Here is a 23,952-nt window from a genome sequence, read left to right as displayed (position 1 = left end):
ACCTGTTAAAGGTCTGTGGTGCATCTCTGCAGAACAAATAAATAATAATTTTGAAAGGGCTGTATGTATTGTAAAATGAATTACAAAGAAAAGAAAGCCGATCAAATCAACTAGAAGAAGCAACAGAAGGAGAGTTTTCTGTTTGAACACGGAGGTGTATGGGTTTCAGAGATGAGTACTCGTTGCCTCAGACTTGCGTGCTGTTTTGCACGTGTCAGTGCTCCCGTCCGGAACAGCGGATAGTTTATTTTCTTCATTCAGCTGCAAAATGTGGGCTTGTGTCCAGGACAGACAGGGACTTCATCATCAGCTGCATTGCTGGATTCGCACACAATGCTGGGAAAGGAGATTTAATTCCCTCTCTCTCAATCTGAAAATGTTTTATTGGCATGGCTATTAAAACAATAGTTAATGTATTGACTAAGCTAGTACATATAAAATTACAAGCCCATTGCACTGGGATAAAACAAATACTTTTAAAAAACATTTAAACAGACAAATAAAGGTGTGTCTGTGTGAGTTTTATGAGCTTCCTTATATATTATGGGGTTTGTATTTACTCCAAACCGAGGTGATATAGTGGAGCCGCCCACACAGAGGCTCATCACACTTTACGGTTTGACATAACTCTAGAAAACCGATCATCCAACCGTGATGAAACTTGCAGGGAACATTCTTTGTTGAGTCGGGGTCTGGGGGTATACTGTATGCAGGCGTGTGTTAGCCTGTCTGTACAATATGCCACATGGAGGTACAGTATAGTAGGTCATGGTGATTTACTTTTTGTATTGAAAGCCTGAGGATGCTCATCACTGGCACACTTGTTATTTTGGTGTTTAACACTGGCTTGTGTTACCCTTGATGAATCCAAGTGTGGATGGGCCCCAAGCATTCCGGGCTATCCTGGGATTGTGTATTAGAGAGACACATTGTACCTGATATATTGCCAATATATTTTTTATTGACTCATATAAAATGCTTGGATGCCATAACTGTACAGTGCTCATAACTCTTGAATTTTGCTTTAGATTTGGTAACACTAATGCATGACACACACACACACACACACACAAACACGCAGACACAGACACACACACACACACACACACACAGACACAGACACACACACACAGACACAGACACAGACACACACACATAGATACAAACACACACACACAGACACACACAGACACAGACACACACAGACACACACAGACACAAACACACACACACACACTCAGACACACACACACAGACACAGACACACACACACACATAGACACAAACACACACACACACATGGAGCACAAGGGAAATGTGACACACACACACACACACGGAGCACAAGGGAAATGTGACACACACACACACACACGGAGCACAAGGGAATGTCACACACACACACACACACACGGAGCACAAGGGAATGTCACACACACACACACACACACGGAGCACAAGGGAATGTCACACACACACACACACACGGAGCACAAGGGAATGTCACACACACACACACACACACACACACACATACACAGAAACACACACACACACACACACACACACACACACGGAGCACAAGGGAATGGATGTTAGCACATTGGCACAATGTTTCTTTAACAGCCACCCTGAGCATCCTGGCAGCAGGTGCGGGGGGGGGGGGGGGGGGGGGGGGGCGTCTCTCGAAGCCCCAGAACAGCGGCCAGTTAAAAAGGTCCATCTGCTTGAAGCCCCCAAAGCAGGGCTGTCTTCAAATGGAGCCTGTTCCCTTTTATCACACTGCTTGATTCCACCTGGAAAGTCCCCAAAAAGCTGACAATCATTCAGGCCTCTGCTGGATTCTCCTGCTGCATTCCCTCACATCGGGAACAGTACAGTAATGACCAATCTGTCAGTGTGTGTGTGTGTGTGTGTGTGTGTGTGTGTGTCTCTGTGCAGCGTGTGTGTGTGTGTGTGCATGCGTGCGTGTGTGTGTGCGTGTGTGTGTGTGCATGTGCAGGTGTGTGTGTCAGTGCGTGTGTGTCTGTCTGTGTGTGTGTGTCTGTCTGTGCAGTGTGTGTGTGCGTGCATGTGTGTGCGTGTGCAGGTGCGTGTGTCAGTGTGTGTGTGTCTGCTTTACTATTCCTGTGCAAAAATACAGAACAATTTCTTACCTAAGTTACCTAATATAATGAGGTGTAAAATAAAGTTGAACATTCAGCATGTGTTCACTAACCCTCTGGAAAAGTGGCAAGCCTAAATGATCGCTTAGTAACTGATAAATGGACAGAAAATGCAGCACCAACTCACTGATATCTTTACAGACACTAAATGTAATTGAAATATTTCAGCTAATTGAGCTTTTTAATGTTAATTGATGACTGCAACTTTCTCCATTAATCAAAATATTCAAACCAGCGCTGCAGCACAACTTGCTGCAGTACAAGCTGTCACGTCTGTACATATTGAGACTGCTTCTGCCTGTCGTGCCATTTTAATTCAGGGACTATACTCATAATGTGAAGCAATTGAAAAGACAACACTTCTGAACAGAATAAAACCATTTTAATGGTGTAAAACTAACAGATTGAGACACAAACAACGTATTCACTTACATTCTAAGGGTTCTTAGAGATCCATTAGTTACAGGTCCTAATAATACAGAATTGCTAAACAAAAAATATTATTTTTGTTATGATTACAAATTATTAGTAGGAGTAGTCGTTGTAGTAGTAGAATTCAAATGACAGCTAGCAAAAATCATCAACCATAGGGTGCTCACAAGGCCAGTAGCAGTGGTAGTAGAAGTATTTTGCTTGTAACATCCTTTATAACACATTTACAGATCCGTTATTGATGGTTTATGAATTCTCCTTAAACTAAAGTGTAGGCATTCCCCCCAAGTATAGCGTGTGCTGCGGTGCCATCCACCCCTCCAGTAGCTCTGGGTGACCTGCTGTGCATTGAAACCAGCAGAGCGGTACAGCAGCACATAGAGGCACAGTCCATGGGAAGCAAAGGGAAGGGTATAGCACTGGGGCAGCAGTGGCAGGGACCAGCTTGCCTACAGTATGGCTTGGGAAGGGAGGCAAGCGAGGCTGCTGACGACATCGAGGGAGCCGCAGCACCCTTCCAGCCAAGGACTGATAGGAAACAAACAGGCTCTGCAGTAGTGCACTCTGTCTATGCAGGAGCACCCCCAGAGCTCTGCAGTAGTGCACTCTGTCTATGCAGGAGCACCCCCAGAGCTCTGCAGTAGTGCACTCTGTCTATGCAGGAGCACCCCCAGAGCTCTGTAGTAGTGCACTCTGTCTATGCAGGAGCACCCCCAGAGCTCTGCAGTCGTGCACTCTGTCTATGCAGGAGCACCCCCAGAGCTCTGTAGTAGTGCACTCTGTCTATGCAGGAGCGCCCCCAGAAATCTTTCACATGGTACGCCAAACTGAACCACACTGACATCCCATCTCATGCCGATAACGACTCTGCATCACCATGCTGGAAAGTGTTTCAGCCAATCAGAGAGCTGCATTTTTGTTCTTTCCTGAGTTTCACAGCATCTACTCAGTCACATTAGAAAACTGCAATCAAATTGCATCACCGTTTCCCTTTCTAAAGAGGAATGAACACAGCGCACGTGCGTATGGCTGCAGGCACCAGTGTGACTATGTAAAAGAAGTTTGGAACACTGGTGTTAATATTGGAGCTGCAAGGCGTGAGATATTTTTATAAACAGGTCCCAGTGCATCAATAAGACTAGACTGGGTCTGTTCCAGCGTACAGATATCTAAATGTCGGCCGACTGTGGCATTATTTTTAATATTTATTTTTGTATTGAATTTTATGTAAAACATTGAAAAAAAGATCATGAATTATGCATCCAGACATAATGCATTTGGTGTAAATCAGATGCATATTTTATGTAAATGATGTATGAGATTATTGAATTTATTAAAGAATAAAATCTAAACAAATAGATTTAATCAGGGGGTTTGTGATGATGTGGTTTGCAAAGATTAGACGACTGCAGGAACCAGAATTCAATGACTGTCATTAATCGTCCTTTATTAATGTGTTTTGTTTTGGGGGGGGGTTGCATAATGGACATTTTGCACAGCATACAAAACCCAAATGGCAATGATGTGATCTCACTGATACTCACTTCCTGTGCCAAGTGACTATGCAGCCTACAGCACAGGAAGCAATAAGATACCAGGAATATACCTAATTACATTGAAAAACAAGGTAAAGAACACAACAATAGTGCTCCAGCTGGATGTTAATAAAGCCCTACCAGATTGGCATGGCTGCAGTGAGAGCAGGCTGCTTAACCTGCAGGCGTTCCTCAGTCTTGTGTTATTCTTAACACTGGTGGATCTTACTCTCGCCAAATGTATTAAACTGTTTTATTAAGGACCTAATAAAAAATAAGTTACCATCTATCTACTGCATCTCTATCTATGTATCTCACTCTGTCTGTCTGTCTGTCTGTTTGTTTATCTGTCTATCTACTTCATCTCTATCTATGTATCTCTCTGTCTGTCTGTCTGTCTGTTTGTTTATCTGTCTATCTATCTATTGCATCTCTATCTATGTATCTCTCTCTGTCTGTCTGTCTGTTTGTTTATCTGTCTATCTATTGCATCTCTATCTATGTATCTCTCTCTCTGTCTGTCTGTCTGTCTGTTTGTTTATCTGTCTATCTACTGCATCTCTATCTATGTATCTCTCTGTCTGTCTGTCTGTCTGTTTGTTTATCTGTCCATCTACTTCATCTCTATCTATGTATCTCTCTGTCTGTCTGTTTGTTTATCTGTCTATCTATCTATTGCATCTCTATCTATGTATCTCTCTCTGTCTGTCTGTCTGTTTGTTTATCTGTCTATCTACTGCATCTCTATCTATGTATCTCTCTGTCTGTCTGTCTGTCTATTTGTTTATCTCTCTGTCTATCTACTGCATCTCTATCTATGTATCTATCTGTCTCTCTGTCTGTCTATTTGTTTATCTGTCTATCTACTGCATCTCTATCTATGTATCTCTCTATCTATCTATCTATCTGTCCATTTGTCAGCATCTGATTAGCTGGTTTATTTTTTGTTAAACATAACAAACTTGCTGATATGCTTGCAGCAGTCATAATGACATTCAGCAAAAAAATATGTATACTATTGATGTGCTTAAAGTAAAAATTGCTAAATCAGGATTTGCCTCATCAAATATTGCATTCTAGCTAATTGTGCTGATTTTAATATTTCCTAAAGGTACTGGACAATGATTTGTCTTCCAAGGCCCTATTTAGATACTTTACATACAACGTGATAAAGGGCTCATAATATTTGTGCTTCTCAGTATGAGAAGCTGGGAACATGTTTCCATGTGGTATCTACCCCTCGGAGGATGCTTTCCCAGGCGCTGGTGCTTCAGGAATACTTGTGTGTGTATTCATTCCCCTGCTCCTGTAAGACTTCAGACAGCGCCTTTGAACTGAACCACAGCTGAAAACACCATCCCTCCACTGCAGGGTCAAGCAAAACTGAGGGGGTCAAGCAGAAGCAGTGCCTGCAGCTCGCTTGAGACTGCGCCCTAATGAGAACATCACATTCCTTTAGAGCGGTCATGCATATTAACATGTGCTCTTTATCATGTACTCTAACAAAAAGCACCGAATGTGCAAAATTACATTTTGTAAAGATATTCTTGTGCTGCCACAAAAATAATCAAACCGTAGACCGCGTTTCCACTTGTGCCTTCATCATCTAATGCCATCAAAACCTTTATACACTTGACTTAGGAATAAAGCGATAAGTGCAAAATAAACTAGTGCAAGACGTTTCAGTCGCTCTGTGAATTGTGATGAAACTTGGTGTGCATGTTTTTTTTTTTACAATTTCACAAATGCTCACCGTCACGCTGAATATTATGCAGGAATTCTGGCTTGCGTGCGTCTGAGGAGCCATTCAGCTCGATTTCATCAAACTTTCCATTTGTTACAATAAATAATTGAACATACTGTCCATGTAAATCACAGCACGGGAGACAAACTCAGGGTCAGTCGCTTCTGTATTTCTGTATGTATATACTATACTATATATATATATATATATCTTGTGGAGAGAACATGTATATTTCTTACAAGAAAGCCAGGTTTGTGAGGAATCTAACAGCAATTTTTTATGTTTTGTTTTTTGTTTTCCGCAGTGTTAGTAATGTTGGCCATACTGTAATGATTCCTTATTTATATACAGGCTCTGTACCTTTACAGTTTTGGCTTTTGGGAGACATCCCAATGGGGGAAATGCATTATGGGTGCATGATTGCAGTGCAGCCCCCAGTCTCTCTTCTTTCTGACTTGTCCTGGACTGGGTTTGCCTCAATGCAGTGAGTTGTAAGAGCCAGGCTGGCCGGCTGGCCGGCCGGCAGGGGAATCCTGTTGATATCCTGTTGAATTTGGGAATTGCTTAAGGATTATTATACCTGGAAATCTTATCTATTTGACAAGAGCACATTGACTCGGCATTCTGCATTTTTAATAGAGTCACCAGCATATGTGACCTGGGTGCAAGGTCTCTGAGCAAGCCTGCACAAAGTGAAATTTCTGTTTTGTGGCCAGTATAAAAATGACTACTAGAGGTGTGCACTGGTAAATTGTTCCCCCCTGAAGAGTTTATTGAAGATTTTGCATTGCAAAGTTTTTACCCAGGTTGAAGTGACGATTCCAGCAGTTTGTTATCTGTCACATTGGACATTATTATTTATTTATTTATTTATTTATTTATTTATTTATTTATTAGCAGGCGCCCTTCCCCAGGACGACTTACAGTTAAAATACATATCAAGAATTACAGTACAATTAAGAGCAAGATACAAAATACAATGACTTCATTGACTTCATCGGGGCAGTTCAAGAGCAGATAACAGTGTTGACAGTGACATCAGGGTTAGATACGAGTGCAGGTGAAATACACTATACTATGGATTGGGTTAAGTGCAGGATTAAATACAGTAAAATAGGGAGCAGATAAGTGCAAGTTAAAGTGCATTAAGTGCAAGTTAAAGTGCATTAAAGGCAGAGTGCTATATTGTCTAGAAGGGAAGAGTTGAGTTTTACAGGTGTTGTTTGAAGAGGTGTATCTTGAGGAGGCACCAGAAGGTGGTCAGGGACTGGGCAGTCCTGACATCCGTAGGAAGGTTGTTCCACCACTGTGGCGCGAGGGTGGAGAAGGAGCGGGCTCTGGAGGCAGGGGAGCGTAGAGGAGGTACGGCCTCCTCTACAGCCTCTTCTAGTGCAGGCGGAGCGGAGAGGTTGAGTGGGGGTGTGGGGAGAGATGAGGGTCTGGAGGTAGCTGGGTGCAGTCTGGTCAAGGCATCGGTAGGCAAGTACAAGAAACCATATGATGCGATGAGGGGGCCCATGGAGCAGGTGTAAAGAGAGAATCCTTGGAGGACTCCTGTTGAGAGAGGGTGAGGTATAGAGGTTGAGCCGCACCAGGTTAGCTGGTATGTGCGGTCGGAGAGGTAGGAGGAGAACCAAGCCAGAGCAGTGCCAGAGATTCCCAGGTCAGTGAGAGAGGATAGGAGAATAGAGTGATTGACAGTGTCAGTCAGCAGAGAGATCAAGGAGAATTAGGACAGAGGAGAGAGAGGCAGCATGGGCAGAGTTCTGCGAGTTAATGACAGACAGGAGAGCAGTTTCAATGGAGTGAACAGAGTGGAAACCAGATTGGAGAGGTTAGACAGGAAAGCAGAGAGCTGGCAGTGTACTGCCCGCTCGAGGGTTTTAGAGAGGAAGGGAAAGAGGGAGACAGGACGGTAGTTCTGGAGGGAGGTGGGGTCAAGGGTAGGTTTTTTGAGGAGGGGGGTGATAGAGGCATGTTTGAAGGCAGAGGGAAAGAGGCCAGAGAGGAGAGAGGTGTTGAGAAGGGAGGAGATGAAGGGGAGTAGGGCAGGAGCAGCAGCTTGAAAGACGTGAGTGGGGAGGGGGTCCAGGGCACATGTGGTGGGTTTGTGGCCTTGGAGGAGGGAGGAAAGGTCAGAGTCTGAGAGGGGGAGAAGGAGGAGAAGGAGGGTGAGTAAGTAAAGGAGACAGAGGATGCTGGAGTTGGAGCGGGAGGGGGTGGGGGGGAGGGAGAGATGTTTGTGGATATCAGAGATTTTGGAGGAGAAGAAAGAGGCAAAGTCATCAGAGGGGATAGTGGAGGGAGGAGGAGGGTGTGGTTGAGGAAGGAGGAGAAGGTAGAGAATAGTTTCCGGGGGTTGTGGAGGATTGGATAATAGATTGGAAATAGGAGCGTTCAGCAGAGGAGAGAGTAGAGGAGAAGGAGGAGAGGAGAGAGCGGTAGAGGTCTAGGGCAGCAGGGAGTTTGGTTCTCTTCCATTTCTTTTCAGCAGAGCGCCGTTTGGTTCTTGCCGAGTGGAGCACAGAGGAGAGCCAGGGTTGGGGAGGGGAGGGGCGAGCAGGTTGGGAGGTGAGGGGACAGAGGGAGTTGAGGGAGGAGGTGAGGGAGGAGAAGAGGGTGGAGGTAGCAGTTTACAGAGAGTTGGGAGAATGAGTTGATAGGAGGGAGGTGAGAGAAAGCGGTGGAGGCAAGGACAGAGGGGGAGAGAGAGTGGAGGTTACGGCGAGAGGTGACAGTGGGGGTAGGTGGAGTAGGGAGAGAGAGGAGAGACAGAGAAAAAGAGATGAAATAGTGATCAGAGAGGTCCATAGGAGCGACAGAGAGGGTGCAGGGACAGCAGGCCCTGGAGAAGGTGAGGTCCAGTTGACGACCAGCTTTGTGGGTAGGAGAGGATGGAGAGAGAGTGAGAGAAGTTGAAGGAGTGAAGGAGAGGAAGGAATCCAGCAGTGGGTGGGGTTGGAGAGATGGATATTGAAATCACCTAACAGAACAGTTGGGGTAGACAGAGGGGAGGGAGACAGTCAAGTCCATTGAGAAAGTGAGCGAGAGGTCCAGGGGGATGGTACAGTACAATTAGCAGGAGTTGACAAGGAGAGGTTAGTTGGACAGCATGAAATTCAAAGGTGTTAACAGAGAGTGAGAAGAGGTCAGAGGGGACAGAAAAGAGTAAGGAAGGAGAGAGGAGAAGACCAGTCCCACCTCCCTATCCAATGAGACGCAGAGTATGGGACGGGACGTAGAGTGAGGACAGGGCAGCTGGAGTTACAGTGTTATCAGGAGAGAGCCAGGTTTCAGTGAGAGCAAGAAAATCGAGAGAGATGTGGGAGGCAAAGGCAGAGATGAAATCTGCTTTGTTAGCAGAAGAGTGACAGTTCCAAAGGGCACCAGAGAGAGTGCGGGAGGGGAGAACTTTTATAAGGGTTCAGCCTACTGTAGTAAACTGTAAACCCCCTCAACAAGAATGCCCCTCCCCCAGTAGATTGGCACAGCTGAGCCTCAGGTCTTACTCACACAGCATGTCACAGAGTGAAGCTGATATAGCAGGCAGGGAATCCGAGCCAGTGCCACCCTCCGCACACAATGAACTGCAGCATGTCTACAAAACAAATCTGCATTCATAAAGTCATGGACCAAAATAAACTGTGCTACCAGTCTCTGTCTGCTCTGGTAATTAAACACTGTCTCTTCCCTCACAGCCAGCCCAGGCGGCTTCTCATTTCTGAAATGAACTCAATAAAAACCCCACCACGCAGTGATGAACTTGAGTAAACAAAGTTTGGGTTCTGTTCAACTTAAGCAAGGCCATTCAGCCCAATGATGCTCATCTGGTTCCTAGTAGCTGAATCTGTCCCCATGAAAATAGGTTGAATTTAATCGGTACAGACCCCAGACACCAGCCCCGCCCTAGATCCTACCCATCAGCTCCAGCCCCCAGCCCCCAGCCTCCTGCCCCCACCCAGCCTCCAGCCCCAGCCTCCATCACCCAACCCCAGCCTCCATCTCCCAGCTCCAGCCTCCAGCGGGGTTAGGGCAGGCTGATAGAAGCGGCCCAAGGTCCTGGGATTTGCCAGAGATTTTAAAGTCCTTCAAAGCCTCCAAACTGGCATATCACTACCCATGGTATCCTTTCTGTGAAGTAATTGGAACCCAAGAGATCATGAACAATCTCTAATGACGCAATGCTTTTGAATAAAAAAAGAAAAGAAACAAGAGAGAAAAAAGAAAACCCAGGCTGTGTCGCATCAATTATTTACAATGCATGAGGGGGTAAAAAAAGAGAAATCAATTTTCAAGTTCTAGTTACAGAGCGCAGAGCCCAGGAGTTGAAAGGAAAGCACTTGGATTGTGTCCTCTGTAATGTGGCTTGATGTCAGTGTCGATGGCGAGACGTTCTGTTTGATCACTCCACTGTAGGCCTGGGCAGTGTAAAGGGTACACTGGGGTCTGAGTGAACCTGGGACCTGGGAGCCTGCCCGTGTAACCTTTCCTTCTGCTTGAGCAGACAAATAACGTGAAGCAGTCCAAAGAAAGACGGGCTGGAGAGCAAGAAGGGAAGGGAAGTATATTGATTTTATGCAAAAGGGGGGGTGCGGGAGAGACATGCACTCACTACCATGCCCGTTTTTTAAATATCTCTTTCAGCTCTGGATCTTATAGTTAGTCTTCAGCTCATTTTTAAATATCTCTTTCAGCTCTGGATCTTATAGTTAGTCTTCAGCTCATTTTTAAATATCTCTTTCAGCTCTGGATCTTATAGTTAGTCCAGCTCATTTTTAAATATCTCTTTTAGCTCTGGATCTTATAGTTAGTCTTCAGCTCATTTTTTAAATATCTCTTTCAGCTCTCGATCTTATAGTTAGTCTTCAGCTCATTTTTAAATATCTCTTTCAGCTCTCGATCTTATAGTTAGTCTTCAGCTCATTTTTAAATATCTCTTTCAGCTCTCGATCTTATAGTTAGTCTTCAGCTCACTTTTAAATATCTCTTTCAGCTCTGGATCTTATAGTTAGTCTTCAGCTCATTTTTAAATATCTCTTTCAGTAACTTTACCATTATCGTGCACCTTAAATACGAGCACCCTATTCTAAACACCCATCTCAGTTCTCCAGTTCTGCCATCTACAGGCAGGAAAACACAGCTTTGATGTCAGTAACTGCCTGACCCAAGCAATGAACTTGTCCCACCGCTGGCGGAAGCCTACCCTGACTCTTAGGAGGGTCCTGTGGGAGCTGCAGGACTCTGATGAAGCTGCTAATTATTCAGAGTCAGAGCAGTCTGTGGGGCCGGCTCCACTGATCTACCAGCATGCGGGGACTCGTTTGATCTCCATTATAATGACATGTTAGTGGGACTGATTAAAGCACTAAGTATGTTTGTGGCCCAGGCCCTGACACTGCAGTGCTTGTGGAGCCTGGAGCTTGTGATTTTAATGGATTTTTTTTTTTTTTTGTTCACAGAAAATTACAGCACGTAATCCTGCTCTAGTAATTGACTTGAATCGCATTGCCTTGGTCTGTGTTAAAATGGGTTTCACTTTCTAGATTCAGCTCATTAATAGGGCTAAACTCATAGGCCTTTTAATATCTTAAATATCTAGACATCCACTGCCTGCTCAAGTAGGCAAGCGATATCATTGCACTGATAAAGGCACCGGCCACAATATTTGTCGACTGGAGTTAGTTTCACCTTATAAATTAAGCAAAGTGGTGGTCCAGGCAGGGAACTCACTGTAAACTTAGATCAAGGATATTTTAGGTGCTTCCAATACCAGATCAAATCATCAATTGAATAGCTAGTATCTTATTTGTCCTTCGATAAACAATATGTCCATCTGCATTTTGGCTTCGTCTAACGGGGAGGGCAGCTATCCTGCCCCCCTGACCACGGATTCAGCCTCTCCATTATTATCTGCAAGCTAATATATGGGCAGGTGTACCTGGAAAGGCCAAAGAATGTAGTGTAAAATATGTGTAATGTAGTAGTTGGCTAGTCTATGTTTTAATAAATAATATGTTGCATGAGTTTCCTGACTGAATTTGTGATTGGGTGTATTTGAAGTTACGGATGAACATCCTTCCAAGAGCTGTCATTGAAGTAAACACAAATCTGATTGAACAGCATATTGACTGAAACCTTTGGAGCTCCCCCTATGGGCCACCGTGGAACCTGTGATAATGTGGCGCTCATAATTTACCATATTCCAGTGCTCTGTGACTCATGTCTTTTTATTTATAGCGTGTCCCTGTCTCTCTCACACCACGCCTCCAGTTTCTCAGTTTATGCGCTGTAAAATCTGCATTCAAATATAAGTTAATGTGTCATGCGTGGGATGTCATTTAGTAAGAATGGAGCACGAAGCAATGTTGAAAGCAAACTATTTCTGCTATAAAAAGAGGCACCATGCGCATGACATTATAACTTATTATAAATTATTCAGAATTACTAAAACTAATATTGTACGTGGGAAAAACTATAAAACATAAAAAAGTTTGTTTTTTCACTTTGGAATTGAGTGGAATGTTCTGTGCAGCGATGACTTCTGTACACAAGATAAGATGCAGTGGAATGCTGACAAACCCTTAATGATGACTGTTTGATTTCTCATATGTGAATTATAATAGAAGGGATATACAAACCCCTCTGACCTGCAGTGATCCACGGGACCAGCAGCTATTCATTCCCCGGCACTTCCCCTGAGAAACAGCATGCTCCTGTGCAAGCGTGCTGCTGTCAGGATGCATTGCTCTGCATCCTACCCGGCAGTATATTCAGCTGATTACTGTCAATACCGTTTTGTAAAAGAAAAAAAAAAAAGAAAAGGAAAACAATTGTTGTTTGAATGTGCAAAGAGAGAGAGGGATGAAAGGAGACACTAACAATCCCTTATCAAATCTCCCCTCGCAGAGAAATTACATTTTACAGCTTGGTGACAGCAAAATTGCTCACTAAAACGGGTCTTTATCAACTCCTGTTAAGATGGATGCAATTTGCATGGAATGAAATAAGATTTTACCATCTGAAATAAAACTAATCGGTTGAGGGGTCGTGAACTCGCTATAGAGCTGCTGAACAAATAAATTGCAAAAAGATTTTTTATTTTAAAACTGTCAAAAGACCAGTTTATATGCAAACTTATTACAACAATTTAAATAGTCAGTGAGGTCTAGTGGTTAGAGCTGAGGACTGGGAGCCAGGATGCAGTGAGGTCTAGTGGTTAGAGCTGAGGACTGGGAGCCAGGAGGCAGTGAGGTCTAGTGGTTAGAGTACTGGGAGCCAGGAGTTGGGCATACAGTATGGATCTCTTGCGGATCAGCAAAAAAATGTATTATGATACTGTAATTTTTTTCAATGTGTAATTTATTCAATACTTTTGTTTGCAGTAAAAAGAATATATGTAGTGGTGCTGTGGAAAAAGTGAAACACTGCTTATGCACTTTTAATGTATTCAGACAAAAAAAGGAAAGGAAAATAGGGCAGTCAACCACAATCAGAGTTATGAGGAATGCAGTCAAATGTCAAGCGTATCAGAGTAAGAGAGAGAGAGGGGGAGAGAGAGTACAAGAGGCTGTGTTTGAATTGCACATTGTCTCGGGAGAAAAATCGATTGAGAAGCTGTGTTGTGCGGGATAAAGAAAATGGTTTAGTTTTGCAACAGAAAGAGGTGAAAAAAGAAGTGTTCCGGGCTGCTCTCACAAAATGACATGGTATTATTGAACAGACTTTCTCATTTCACTTTTCAAATAAAAATCCCTGTTTTGAGGCAATAAAACTTGTTCATAAAATGATTCTATTTTGTTTATTACATAAAAGCTCGAGAGTCTCATAAAATGTGATTTGCACGACAAATTTAAAAGAAAATAATAAGCATGTATATGATTTGTAGTTGAGAATCATGTCTGATTGTATCACTGTATCATTTTGACATCAAGATCACTGGCAGAACCAAAGGAAACAAATTATCTTTCTTCTTGCTCCCAGTCATAACACTTCAACAGCACAAGCCTGAGATACGCTGACACCTACCAAGAAATTAGAAATAGCACGTCAATTAGGGCAGTAATCAATATTGTCAAATGGCGTTTAAGAGCTCTGGTAATTTAAAACATATTAGAGTGCAAACTGGCCTCTTTCAAGCATCGGCTCCACTCACACGTCAGCCTTTAACTGGGCCGGTCCTCGTGAAGGGATGTTAAGTTGCACCCTTGAACCTCGAGAGACTGCCAGAGGCTTATCAGGCTTCAGGGAGAGCATTAGGAGGAATGCCAGGACAGCTGGCAAGGGCAGGGGAAGGTGCCAGAACACTCCCATGTGGTTTCACTGACTGGACAAACAAAATCTAGGAGGCTTGGTGGTCCAGTGGTTAAAGAAAGGGGCTTGTTACCAGGAGGTTCCTTGTTCAATCCCAGCTCAGCCACTGACTCGCTGTGTGTGACCCTGAGGGCACCACTTAACCTCCTTGTGCTCCATCCTTCGGATGAGACGTAAAACCGAGGTCCTATTATAATTGACTCCACAGCAGCAGTTGTTGATGCATAGTTCACCCCCTAGTCTCTGTAAGTCGCTTTGGATAAAAGCGTCTGCTAAATGACTAATTAATAATAATAATAATAATAATAATAATAATAATAATAATAATAATAATAGAGGATGTAAAGTAAGATTAGAAGGTGCATTTGCAAATGTGAGTGGATATCAGTGACTTTACAAGGGGCCTGATAGTGGGTACCCATGCAACCGGCTCGTCCCTCAACATGGGCTGCAGGGAGCAAATTACCCCAGTTCTGATTTCACAAAACCACCAGCGGCATGGAATCACAACTCTGGTAGCATGCAGGTCATGACAGGCTGAGCCTGCAGACAGCCACTTTAAGGCACACGCCTGAAACCAGACGAATCACACATTGATAACCTGCTTCTGCAGCACATGGCAGGGCCAGGCCATGTGACGGCAGACCGTGCAAAGCTTTGAGATGCTGCTCAAACAGACAGAGAGAGGCTCCTCACTGTGGAGTCGCTGAGTGACCGGGCCACGAGTAGGAAATTAACAAGCAATTAACCTTGAAAGACCATACTGTTACCACCCACAATGTGCGTGACCTTGAAAGCACATCAGCTTCCGATCGCTTCCTCTGTGTCTCAGCACCCCAATCAGCTCTCAGAACGGAGATGAGTTAACAAGGCTCGGGGTGGTGTGACTGCACAGCTCAGAGAGTTCATACGCAATTCAGAAATCACCCCGCAGCCCTGTTATTTATTTATTATTCTGTTTGTATATCTCTTAGTTTACCGTAGTATTTCTGCATGGTATTTTTACAGTTTTATTATGCTTTTCCATGGTTATACTCTGCATTTACCATAGTTTACCCTGGTGTGCCATGTTTAATAATATGCTTTACTATCCCTCGCCATTCTTTACAATGCTTGCCTATGCTTTACCATGCTTTCACTATGCTTTATTACACTTTGCTATGCTTCTACAATGGGACACTTTTATAAGGGATAGTTTATACTATATCTCCCAAATATGTTTAAATGTCTGAAGGTAATCAAAAAGAAGAATTCGGTTGGCTCTGTAATTTACCTAAGAAAATGGATTTTGTAATGACAATGGATTGTGGATTGCTGAGCATATTATTTGATATGATTATATGAGTGGACTCTGCAGTGTGCAAGGTTGCTGGTTCATGCCCAGCCTTTATGCCTGTTACAAAGACGTTCAGCCCATCAGTACTCAAGACGTGTTACCTTACTGTATCCCTCCCAGAAGTTTTTTTTTTTCTTTTTTTAAATATACCTGTAAAGGTTGCTAGATGAAACAAGCTCATTAACTTATTTGGCTACGCTCTCTAGTGTTTCAGAAACAAAGCATGGTATTTCTTCAAGTTAAAAAGGTGTGTTTAAGCACTGTTCTCCAGCTGGGTGGGTGCCCCAGTGGAATGGTGTGTGCTGCGGTCATGATTACACGATTCTCTTAGATTTTTCTCTTGTTGACATATTGGTGGCAATGTCAGCAGCACTGTCAGAAATGACAAGGAGCGCATTGACAGCATCGATGCTGACACAAGACACCCTCCTGGAAATGAAGAAATATTCGGAATGGTTCTGAAATATGAAGAGCAATTATTCAACACAGCCTCGCATTTCTCATTGAGACCTGACTCGGTTGATTTGTTAGGCTTCAGGCAAACCAAGTCTCGGGGAACAGAGACGGGAATGGAAAGCAATTGAGAATATTGCTGCTGCTGCTGCTGCTGCTACCCGAGATTAGAATATTGTCATTCCGGTATCTGGGTTATGAGTTTTCAGTCTGAATTCGGACAGCCAGAGCAGGCATTGTGTGTCTCGTGAGCCTGGAAGGCAGAGCAGTAGCAGGTGCCTGGTTTGATCAAATCAATCTCTCCTTGTCTGCGGTTTGTCATGTCAGACAGTATAGGCTTCTCTTTTCAGACCTTTCTGTTTTTAGCATGGCTTGGGTACTGAAGTCACTGGTGATGATGCTTCACTGTTGAAGGTTTTATGTCTGATTGTTATACGGATCTTGATGATTTCTCTAAATCGATCTTTCGATCAATCACTTTTCTTTCCTGCCTATCCGATGGCATGGAGTCAAGGTAATAGTCTACCTACAAACATTCAGTAAAACTTTAACTGTACATCTCTGAAATACCAGGACAGACCCATGCAAGACAAAAAAGACTATACATACAAGTTTAATAAAGTTTAAAGTAAGAGCTATGCATGGAGAAAGCAAGGATCAGGAAAGATTTCATGCAGGTGTTGCACAAAAAATACAAGGGTTTTGCTTGAATGATGCAAGGAATTTGTAATTTTGACTGCTAGAATTTTACAAAACAAATGCACAGGCATTAAAACCATCTTTATTCTTGTATGTTCGTTGAATAGTTTTTGCTTTGAACTTGTGTTTTATGGTGTTGCAGGTCTTGCTTTATCATAAACCCTGCATTTGTATGGAAGCCAGCTGTTTCAGTAAAGTCCTAAACATTTAGCATTTAGTGTTTACTTTATAGTGTTTCACTTAACTTGTATAAACACAAGAGTGATGATTGAAAGCCCGTCTTCTGAATAACTTGTTCTAGTTCTAGGTGTGTTAAGTGACTGATTCTGTTAACAGAATCCGTCACCTACAGACCTGCATATATAAGAGAGAGAGACCGAGACTGAAAATAATTTTACTCCATTGACTAGTAGCTTTTACACAAAATAAACCATTTATCAAATATGGTAGCTATCGCAAATATAAGAGCCCATTTTATAAGAATAGAAATGATAAAACTCTGGTTTAATAAATGCGTATCACAAGTAGGTCACAAAGACTCTGACTAGAAATACTACATTCATGTCCCATAGTCTGGTGGGTGAGAATGTGTGCCATGCACATTATAATACATAGCCGATCCCTTTAAGAGTTCATATTTGATATTAAGCTCATTGCATGTCTCCACCCAAGCAGCGGGGGGGTACAAAGCTTGATGTCAAGTTGTAGGTAGTCCATGAAAGGGAGAGCTAGTGAGCGCTGTAGTACTCTGGCACACTGCGCAGTACATGGTGTTTTCTTTACTTGTATTCTCTCTGACTGTCATATTTGTAGAGTTTTATTGAGAAAGTCTTCTGTATTTGCAGTTTTATTGAGACAGTATTCTGTATTTGTAGAGTTTTATTGAGACAGTATTCTGTATTTGCAGAGTTTTATTGAGAAAGTCTTCTGTATTTGCAGAGTTTTATTGAGACAGTATTCTGTATTTGCAGAGTTTTATTGAGACAGTATTCTGTATTTGTAGAGTTTTATTGAGAAAGTCTTCTGTATTTGCAGAGTTTTATTGAGACAGTATTCTGTATTTGCAGAGTTTTATTGAGACAGTATTCTGTATTTGCAGAGTTTTATTGGGAAAGTATTATTTGCAGAGTTTTATTGAGATTGTCTTGTGCTTGCTGAGTCACTGCAAGACTCTCGTGGATGTACAAATATGACAAATATGGCTCAATTAGGTCAATGTGATCTTTCACACAGGGGTGCATGCGCTAATATTCACAATACAACAGTAATGATCCAATTTATTTGCGTTTCCATAGAGATGAATAATCTAGACATGCTCAATTCTAAAAGTTCGGGCTGTTTTGTTCCGTTTCGTGTCTTCCAGGACCATTTCCCACTGTCTCTCAGACTGCTGGAGCAGTTTTGCAACAACGTGCTAATAAATTGAGAGAGACATTCTCTTCCTTTGAAGCCTTATTTAGACCTGCACTCTGTAACAATACATTTAGAAAGTCACCCATCAGAAGACAGACGTCATGTCTCCTTTTCGGGGGTAACCTGTCAGCAGAGATTTAATACTCTATCACATGGCTTAATACGACCCAGACAAAAGAGAAGTGTCCTGGTGTATATTAAAATAGTGTCCTGGTGTATATTAAAATAGTGTCCTGGTGTATATTAAAATAGTGTCCCGGTGTATATTAAAATAGTGTCCTGGTGTATATTAAAATAGTGTCCTGGTGTATATTCAAATAGTGTCCCGGTGTATATTAAAATAGTGTCCTGGTGTATATTCAAATAGTGTCCTGGTGTATATTCAAATAGTGTCCTGGTGTATATTCAAATAGTGTCCTGGTGTATATTCAAATAGTGTCCCGGTGTATATTCAAATAGTGTCCTGGTGTATATTCAAATAGTGTCCCGGTGTATATTCAAATAGTGTCCTGGTGTATATTAAAATAGTGTCCTGGTGTATATTCAAATAGTGTCCCGGTGTATATTCAAATAGTGTCCTGGTGTATATTCAAATAGTGTCCCGGTGTATATTCAAATAGTGTCCTGGTGTATATTAAAATAGTGTCCTGGTGTATATTCAAATAGTGTCCCGGTGTATATTCAAATAGTGTCCTGGTGTATATTCAAATAGTGTCCCGGTGTATATTCAAATAGTGTCCTGGTGTATATTAAAATAGTGTCCTGGTGTATATTCAAATAGTGTCCTGGTGTATATTAAAATAGTGTCCCGGTGTATATTAAAATAGTGTCCTGGTGTATATTCAGTAGGGGGGGTTATTATGTAACAAATAAATTGCTACCCATAATTGTGTGCTTCCTGTATGTGTGTATTTAGAAATCTTGTTTTAAAACCTGAAACAGTGGGAATGGGTTAACCCAACACTATAATTAGTCATTTTGCAGTTCCCCCCCCCATGCATTTACCATCGTTTACCATGTTTTGCAATTTTCTCATAATATGCTTTACCATACCTCTGTGCTTTACCATGTTTACCTATGCTTTACTTATGCTTTCACTGTGCTAAAAACAGAAATCAAAAGGACATGATTCTTCCCATCGTGATCCAGTAGGATAGCACTAGTCTATTCCTAGAAAGAGAGCATAGCATGTAATCAATGTTAACGGCTGAGTTTTAAGTGCACTTCAAAAGAGGACTGCCAAGGTTTTGAAGGTACCTCTGGGCTCGCAGTGCAGTGCTGTGTTTCGTGATCACCTCAATGTGGGTGAGCCCTCAGACCCTCAGTGTGGCAGTGACCCTGCTGTCTTGAGCATGGTAATGACCTGCTGCTTTTGTTTCAGAAGACAGAAAACTGTTTGTGGGCATGCTCAATAAGCAGCAGTCAGAGGACGACGTGCGCCGGCTTTTTGAGTCCTTCGGAAACATTGAAGAGTGCACCATCCTGAGGGGCCCTGACGGCAACAGCAAAGGTGAGTCTTTCCGGTTCCTTTCACCTGATTAATCCACGCTAGAACTCTGTGGAAATGTTTCAGTGTCAGAACTATTTAGTAAACATGTTTCTTTTTAAACAAGCACATGTTTTAGGTATTTTAGCAACAATTGTGTTTTTACTCTGAAGTCAATCTACAAACTTAATTACAGATATCCCGGACGAGTCCCCAATAATGTCAGAACAATTTCTTATTAATGACATTTAAAACATTTCTGAAACAAGTGGGGTAAAAATAGGCAACAAGATCCCCAGCCACAGCACTTGTGCTGCAATTATTTATCTGTTCAAATACTCAATGAAGCGTTGTGTATACTGCACAGAAAATACATTCGAAACAGTGTCTCCCTGTTCTTTTACAGTATGTTCAGGGCTTTTGGGAGATGTAATGCTATTAGGGTTGGTGTAGGCTCACCAGGAGGCTCAATGTTCATTTTCCTGAATCATTCCCACTTCTCATTGAATCATTCCCACTTCTCATTGAATCTTTAATGTACTATTTTTGTGCAAAGGTCCCTTAACTCTCTTTTTTTTCATTTTGTTTATCAACATGGAATTTTCATCTTCAAAAATGAAGATAAAGGCCCTGTCCTCATACAGTCAGGGGTGCAGGGGGGGTGCAGGGGAGTGCAGGAGAGCTCAGGGGGATGTCTAGTCTGTGTCAAGTTGCCAGTCTTCCCTGGAGATTCTACAGGGAGCGTTGCATTGGATTGCATTGGCTGTGGTGCTCCCATCAGACTCTTCTCACAGTGCCATAGAGACCCCTACCGGCCAGTCACTCAGTGAGCTCAGACTGACACCCTCAAGGCTGGCCATTGTCCTCCAGGAGCCAGGAGCTCACCGCATCCACTGACCATTCCTCCTGAGCCAGGAGCCAGGGGCTCACCGCATCCACTGACCATTCTTCCTGAGCCAGGAGCCAGGGGCTCACCGCATCCACTGACCATTCCTCCTGAGCCAGGAGCCAGGAGCTCACCGCATCCACTGACCATTCCTCCTGAGCTGCTGTGGTGTATGGTTGAGTCGAGGGAACACAATTGGACATTCTAAACTTGGGGGGAAAAAAATTGGGAAAGGGGTTAAAATAATTGAAAAAAATAAAACAAATCCATGTCCTGTCCCTCTCTTTGTCTCTCTCTTCAGGTTGTGCCTTTGTGAAGTACTCCTCCCACGCAGAGGCCCAGGCTGCTATCAGCGCCCTGCACGGCAGCCAGACCATGCCGGTGAGTACACCCTGTCCATCCGCAGCCTTTCAGCCAGGCCCTGCTTAAACACACTACAGTCTTTCACTGCTGCTGGCTAGCGTCATACACTGCATTGAGGTGTGGCTTTAAACTCCCTTACCCTTTACTGAATTTCACTGCTCCCCCACCCCCCTTATCAGAACTTTTCCCTTTAAGAAGTTTCTTCAGAAAGGTCCTATTCTTTCATGTTGATCCGCAGGAATTATAGTCCCTTTTCCAATCCAGATAGAACCCCATTTGAGACAAAAGTGACCTTATTTTCAAAGCGTTTCTTCCATTTCTTAATTAACACCTATTTTTTAAAGGAGAAAAAAAAACATGTAAACGTTACTAAATGAAAAACAAACACCTTGAGAGTGCTGAAGGGAGCTTGAAATATATCACTTAGTTGTAGAAATAGGAGTTAATTAAAGACTGGAGTAAACGCTGTTAAAATACAGCCAACAGTAGGCAGTTGTGCTTTGTTTAAAAGAAGGAAGACATGCTTGAAAGGACACTGCCTAGCACAGAGAGCCATGGGAGCTGGAATACTACCAGAGTAACAGGGAAGCTCTATAGCGCTGTACCTTCAGAGGTGACTGACAGCATCAGAGGAGCCGTGTTAGGGAGCCAGTGCAAAGGGTACTGAAGCTAGTCTAGGGAAGGGACATCGATTGCTACACCTTTAAAGTTAAAACGACAGACGATGGAACAGGTAACGCGCTAATGTTTAAGTTTCTCATCTGAGGCTGCTAACTCGCCCCCAGCAGCAGGCATGCACTGTAGTCCTCGTTTACTTCTTCTTCATTTACCTTCTTCATTTGTTTCTTTTGTATGCATGTATTTATTTGCATTTTTTTTATTTATTTGAATTTATCCAGGATATCTCAGCTGACAGCGTAGTCTCGTTCCCGGTGGTGTGGCAGGGACAGCAATACATCAGACACTTATACACACAAGATGACTATTACAAGGTATTTAGGCTCTGACACTTTCTCAGCACCTTCAAGGGAAAACACAGCTTCTGTGCACTTCCGCCACACTTTGCATTATGAGTTGCTATTTTTTTTCTGCCATTTGTGTTTATTTATTTTTAAAAGCATTTTCCTATGCTATGTGCAAGGTTTGTGTAATAACTTATGCATGTGTATATATATATATGCATGTGTGTAAGTATTTTTTTTCTGCTGAATGTATGTACAGCTATGCACGTTTTGCATCACACAATAGAATTAACAAATTTTGCTTCATAAAGTCGAATGAAACCTGCTGAATAATGTTACGTTAATATATTGAATTACATACCACTTTGTAGTTTTTCATATACATGAAATACTGAAAAATGTGACATTTCAAAATCTAACATTATTATTATTATTATTATTATTATTATTATTATTATTATTATTATTATTATTATTATTTCTTAGCAGACGCCCTTATCCAGGGCGACTTACAGTCGTAAACAAAAAATACATTTAAAGAATCACAGTACAAGTATTAATACAATTAAGAGCAAGATACTGTACTACTATTATGGCTTCTGATAGACTTTTTCTTTGATGACATTATGTTAAATAAAAGATCAAAGTAATGTTCATACAGTATTTTTTTATTATTATGTCTCAATCTTAATTCTAGATGATGCAAAACTTTTGGCCATAGCTGTATGTATGTATGTATGTGTGGTGTGTGTGGTGTGTGTGCGTGTGTGTCTGTGTGTGTGTATGTATGTCTATATGTACTGTATACATGCTTGTATATGTATATATGTGGGTGACACTGATAACTTTTTTGAATCTCTGCATTAATATTGGTACAAAGTGTTGTAATGTAGTTGAGTTTCAGTGAGTTCAGGATCACAGTAACTCAGAAGGCTTTGATTTTGAGATAAAATGCTACAAATTGAAGCACCTGCTATATTTAGCACAGTCTTTTGTTCAGATAGGGTGACCCTCACAGGACTGATTATCTGATATGCTAAAGGAGTCCTGACACATACTCTGTAATATATCACAGCTGCACTTCCCTATCGCAAGCCTGTTTCAGTGATTAGAGAGCCATTGTCTGAGGTTATTTGGAAAAGCTTTAGTTCCGAAGCTAGCCTCGTCACATTGGATTTATTCATTTATATAACCAGGAGATTTACTCATTGAGACGAGGCCTCATTTACAAGGGGGATTATATTAATCAATGATATGGTACATCTCGTTTATTTAGTGACTGCTTACAAGCAAGCGGGTAAATATAATTACAATCATCTCAAACAGGGAAGATAGTTACAGTCACTGACTGTAACCTGCTAGACAGGGAAAACGCCTCCCTGTTCCTGAAAAGAAACCTCATTTAGGTCCTAACTTTAAACCAATTTATAAATATGGTAATTCAAAGTATTCATTAATCAATAAAATAAATAAAAGTAATCAATCCATATATCTAGATATTTATAAAAGGAACATTTCTCTAGTAACTCTCCATGTAGTGTAGCAATAACCCAAGACAGATGTGGAGCTGCCCACATGAGTACAGAGTGATCTCAGGGCTGCTGATTGCATTTCCTTTGATGAGTGCTGTGGCTCAATGGCTCAATCACAACCCCTCAGTGAGGGTTAGTTAGTTCACTTTATTTTTATTTTTTTTGGTTATTATTAATCCCTTATGATGTTTTGTAATATTTTAACATTATTAGTGTATTGTACTGCATTGTATTGGGCCTGATTTTTGTATAGTGCAAAGTCAACAGAGTAAAATCTTAATGTTATAAAACCAAGGATTTTACAGTAACAAGTTACTTGTACTCAGATAAGTTTTTGAGTAATCTATTTAAAAAATGTAAGTGACAAGTGATCAGATTACTTTACATGGCCAAAAATAACGAGGAGTACTTTTTGTTACTTTGTGCAAGTAACTTTTTCTTAAGTATCTGATTTATTTGTTCTACCTTACTGGCATTAAGACTAAGATCTAGGTCTGAGAAACCCACAGTATCCCCCTGCCTCAAGAAAATGTTGGATTCATCTGGCCTGAATGTTTAAAACTGCATTTCGTGTCAATAAAATAAAAAGAAAATAACAACAGCCAAGTTTGACCTTAAATCGACTCCGTGAAATGC

At 42.0% G+C, this 23,952-nt stretch overlaps 1 protein-coding gene across 11 annotated transcripts in view; it reads left to right on the top strand.

The window, feature by feature from the left end:
• LOC131737435 (CUGBP Elav-like family member 4) overlaps positions 1-23,952 on the top strand; it is a 233,479-nt gene that overhangs the window by 168,830 nt on the left and 40,697 nt on the right. For 5 of the 11 annotated variants that reach the window (XR_009329045.1, XM_059026421.1, XM_059026341.1 and 2 more), the window contains exons 4-6: positions 19,469-19,597; positions 20,761-20,840; positions 21,722-21,814. Coding sequence is in view for 10 of the 11 variants with exons in the window: in XM_059026421.1 (XP_058882404.1) it covers positions 19,469-19,597; positions 20,761-20,840; positions 21,722-21,814 (302 nt within the window). In the remaining variant the exon portion in view is untranslated. The remainder of the gene's footprint in view (positions 1-19,468; positions 19,598-20,760; positions 20,841-21,721; positions 21,815-23,952) is intronic. The other 6 variants (XM_059026594.1, XM_059026505.1, XM_059026646.1 and 3 more) reach the window with 3 other exon arrangements.

Source organism: Acipenser ruthenus, chromosome 1 (assembly GCF_902713425.1).
Source record: "Acipenser ruthenus chromosome 1, fAciRut3.2 maternal haplotype, whole genome shotgun sequence".
Lineage (NCBI taxonomy): Eukaryota > Metazoa > Chordata > Actinopteri > Acipenseriformes > Acipenseridae > Acipenser > Acipenser ruthenus.
Note: the sequence above shows the minus strand (reverse complement) of the source record. Positions and strands in the feature narration are given on the sequence as shown.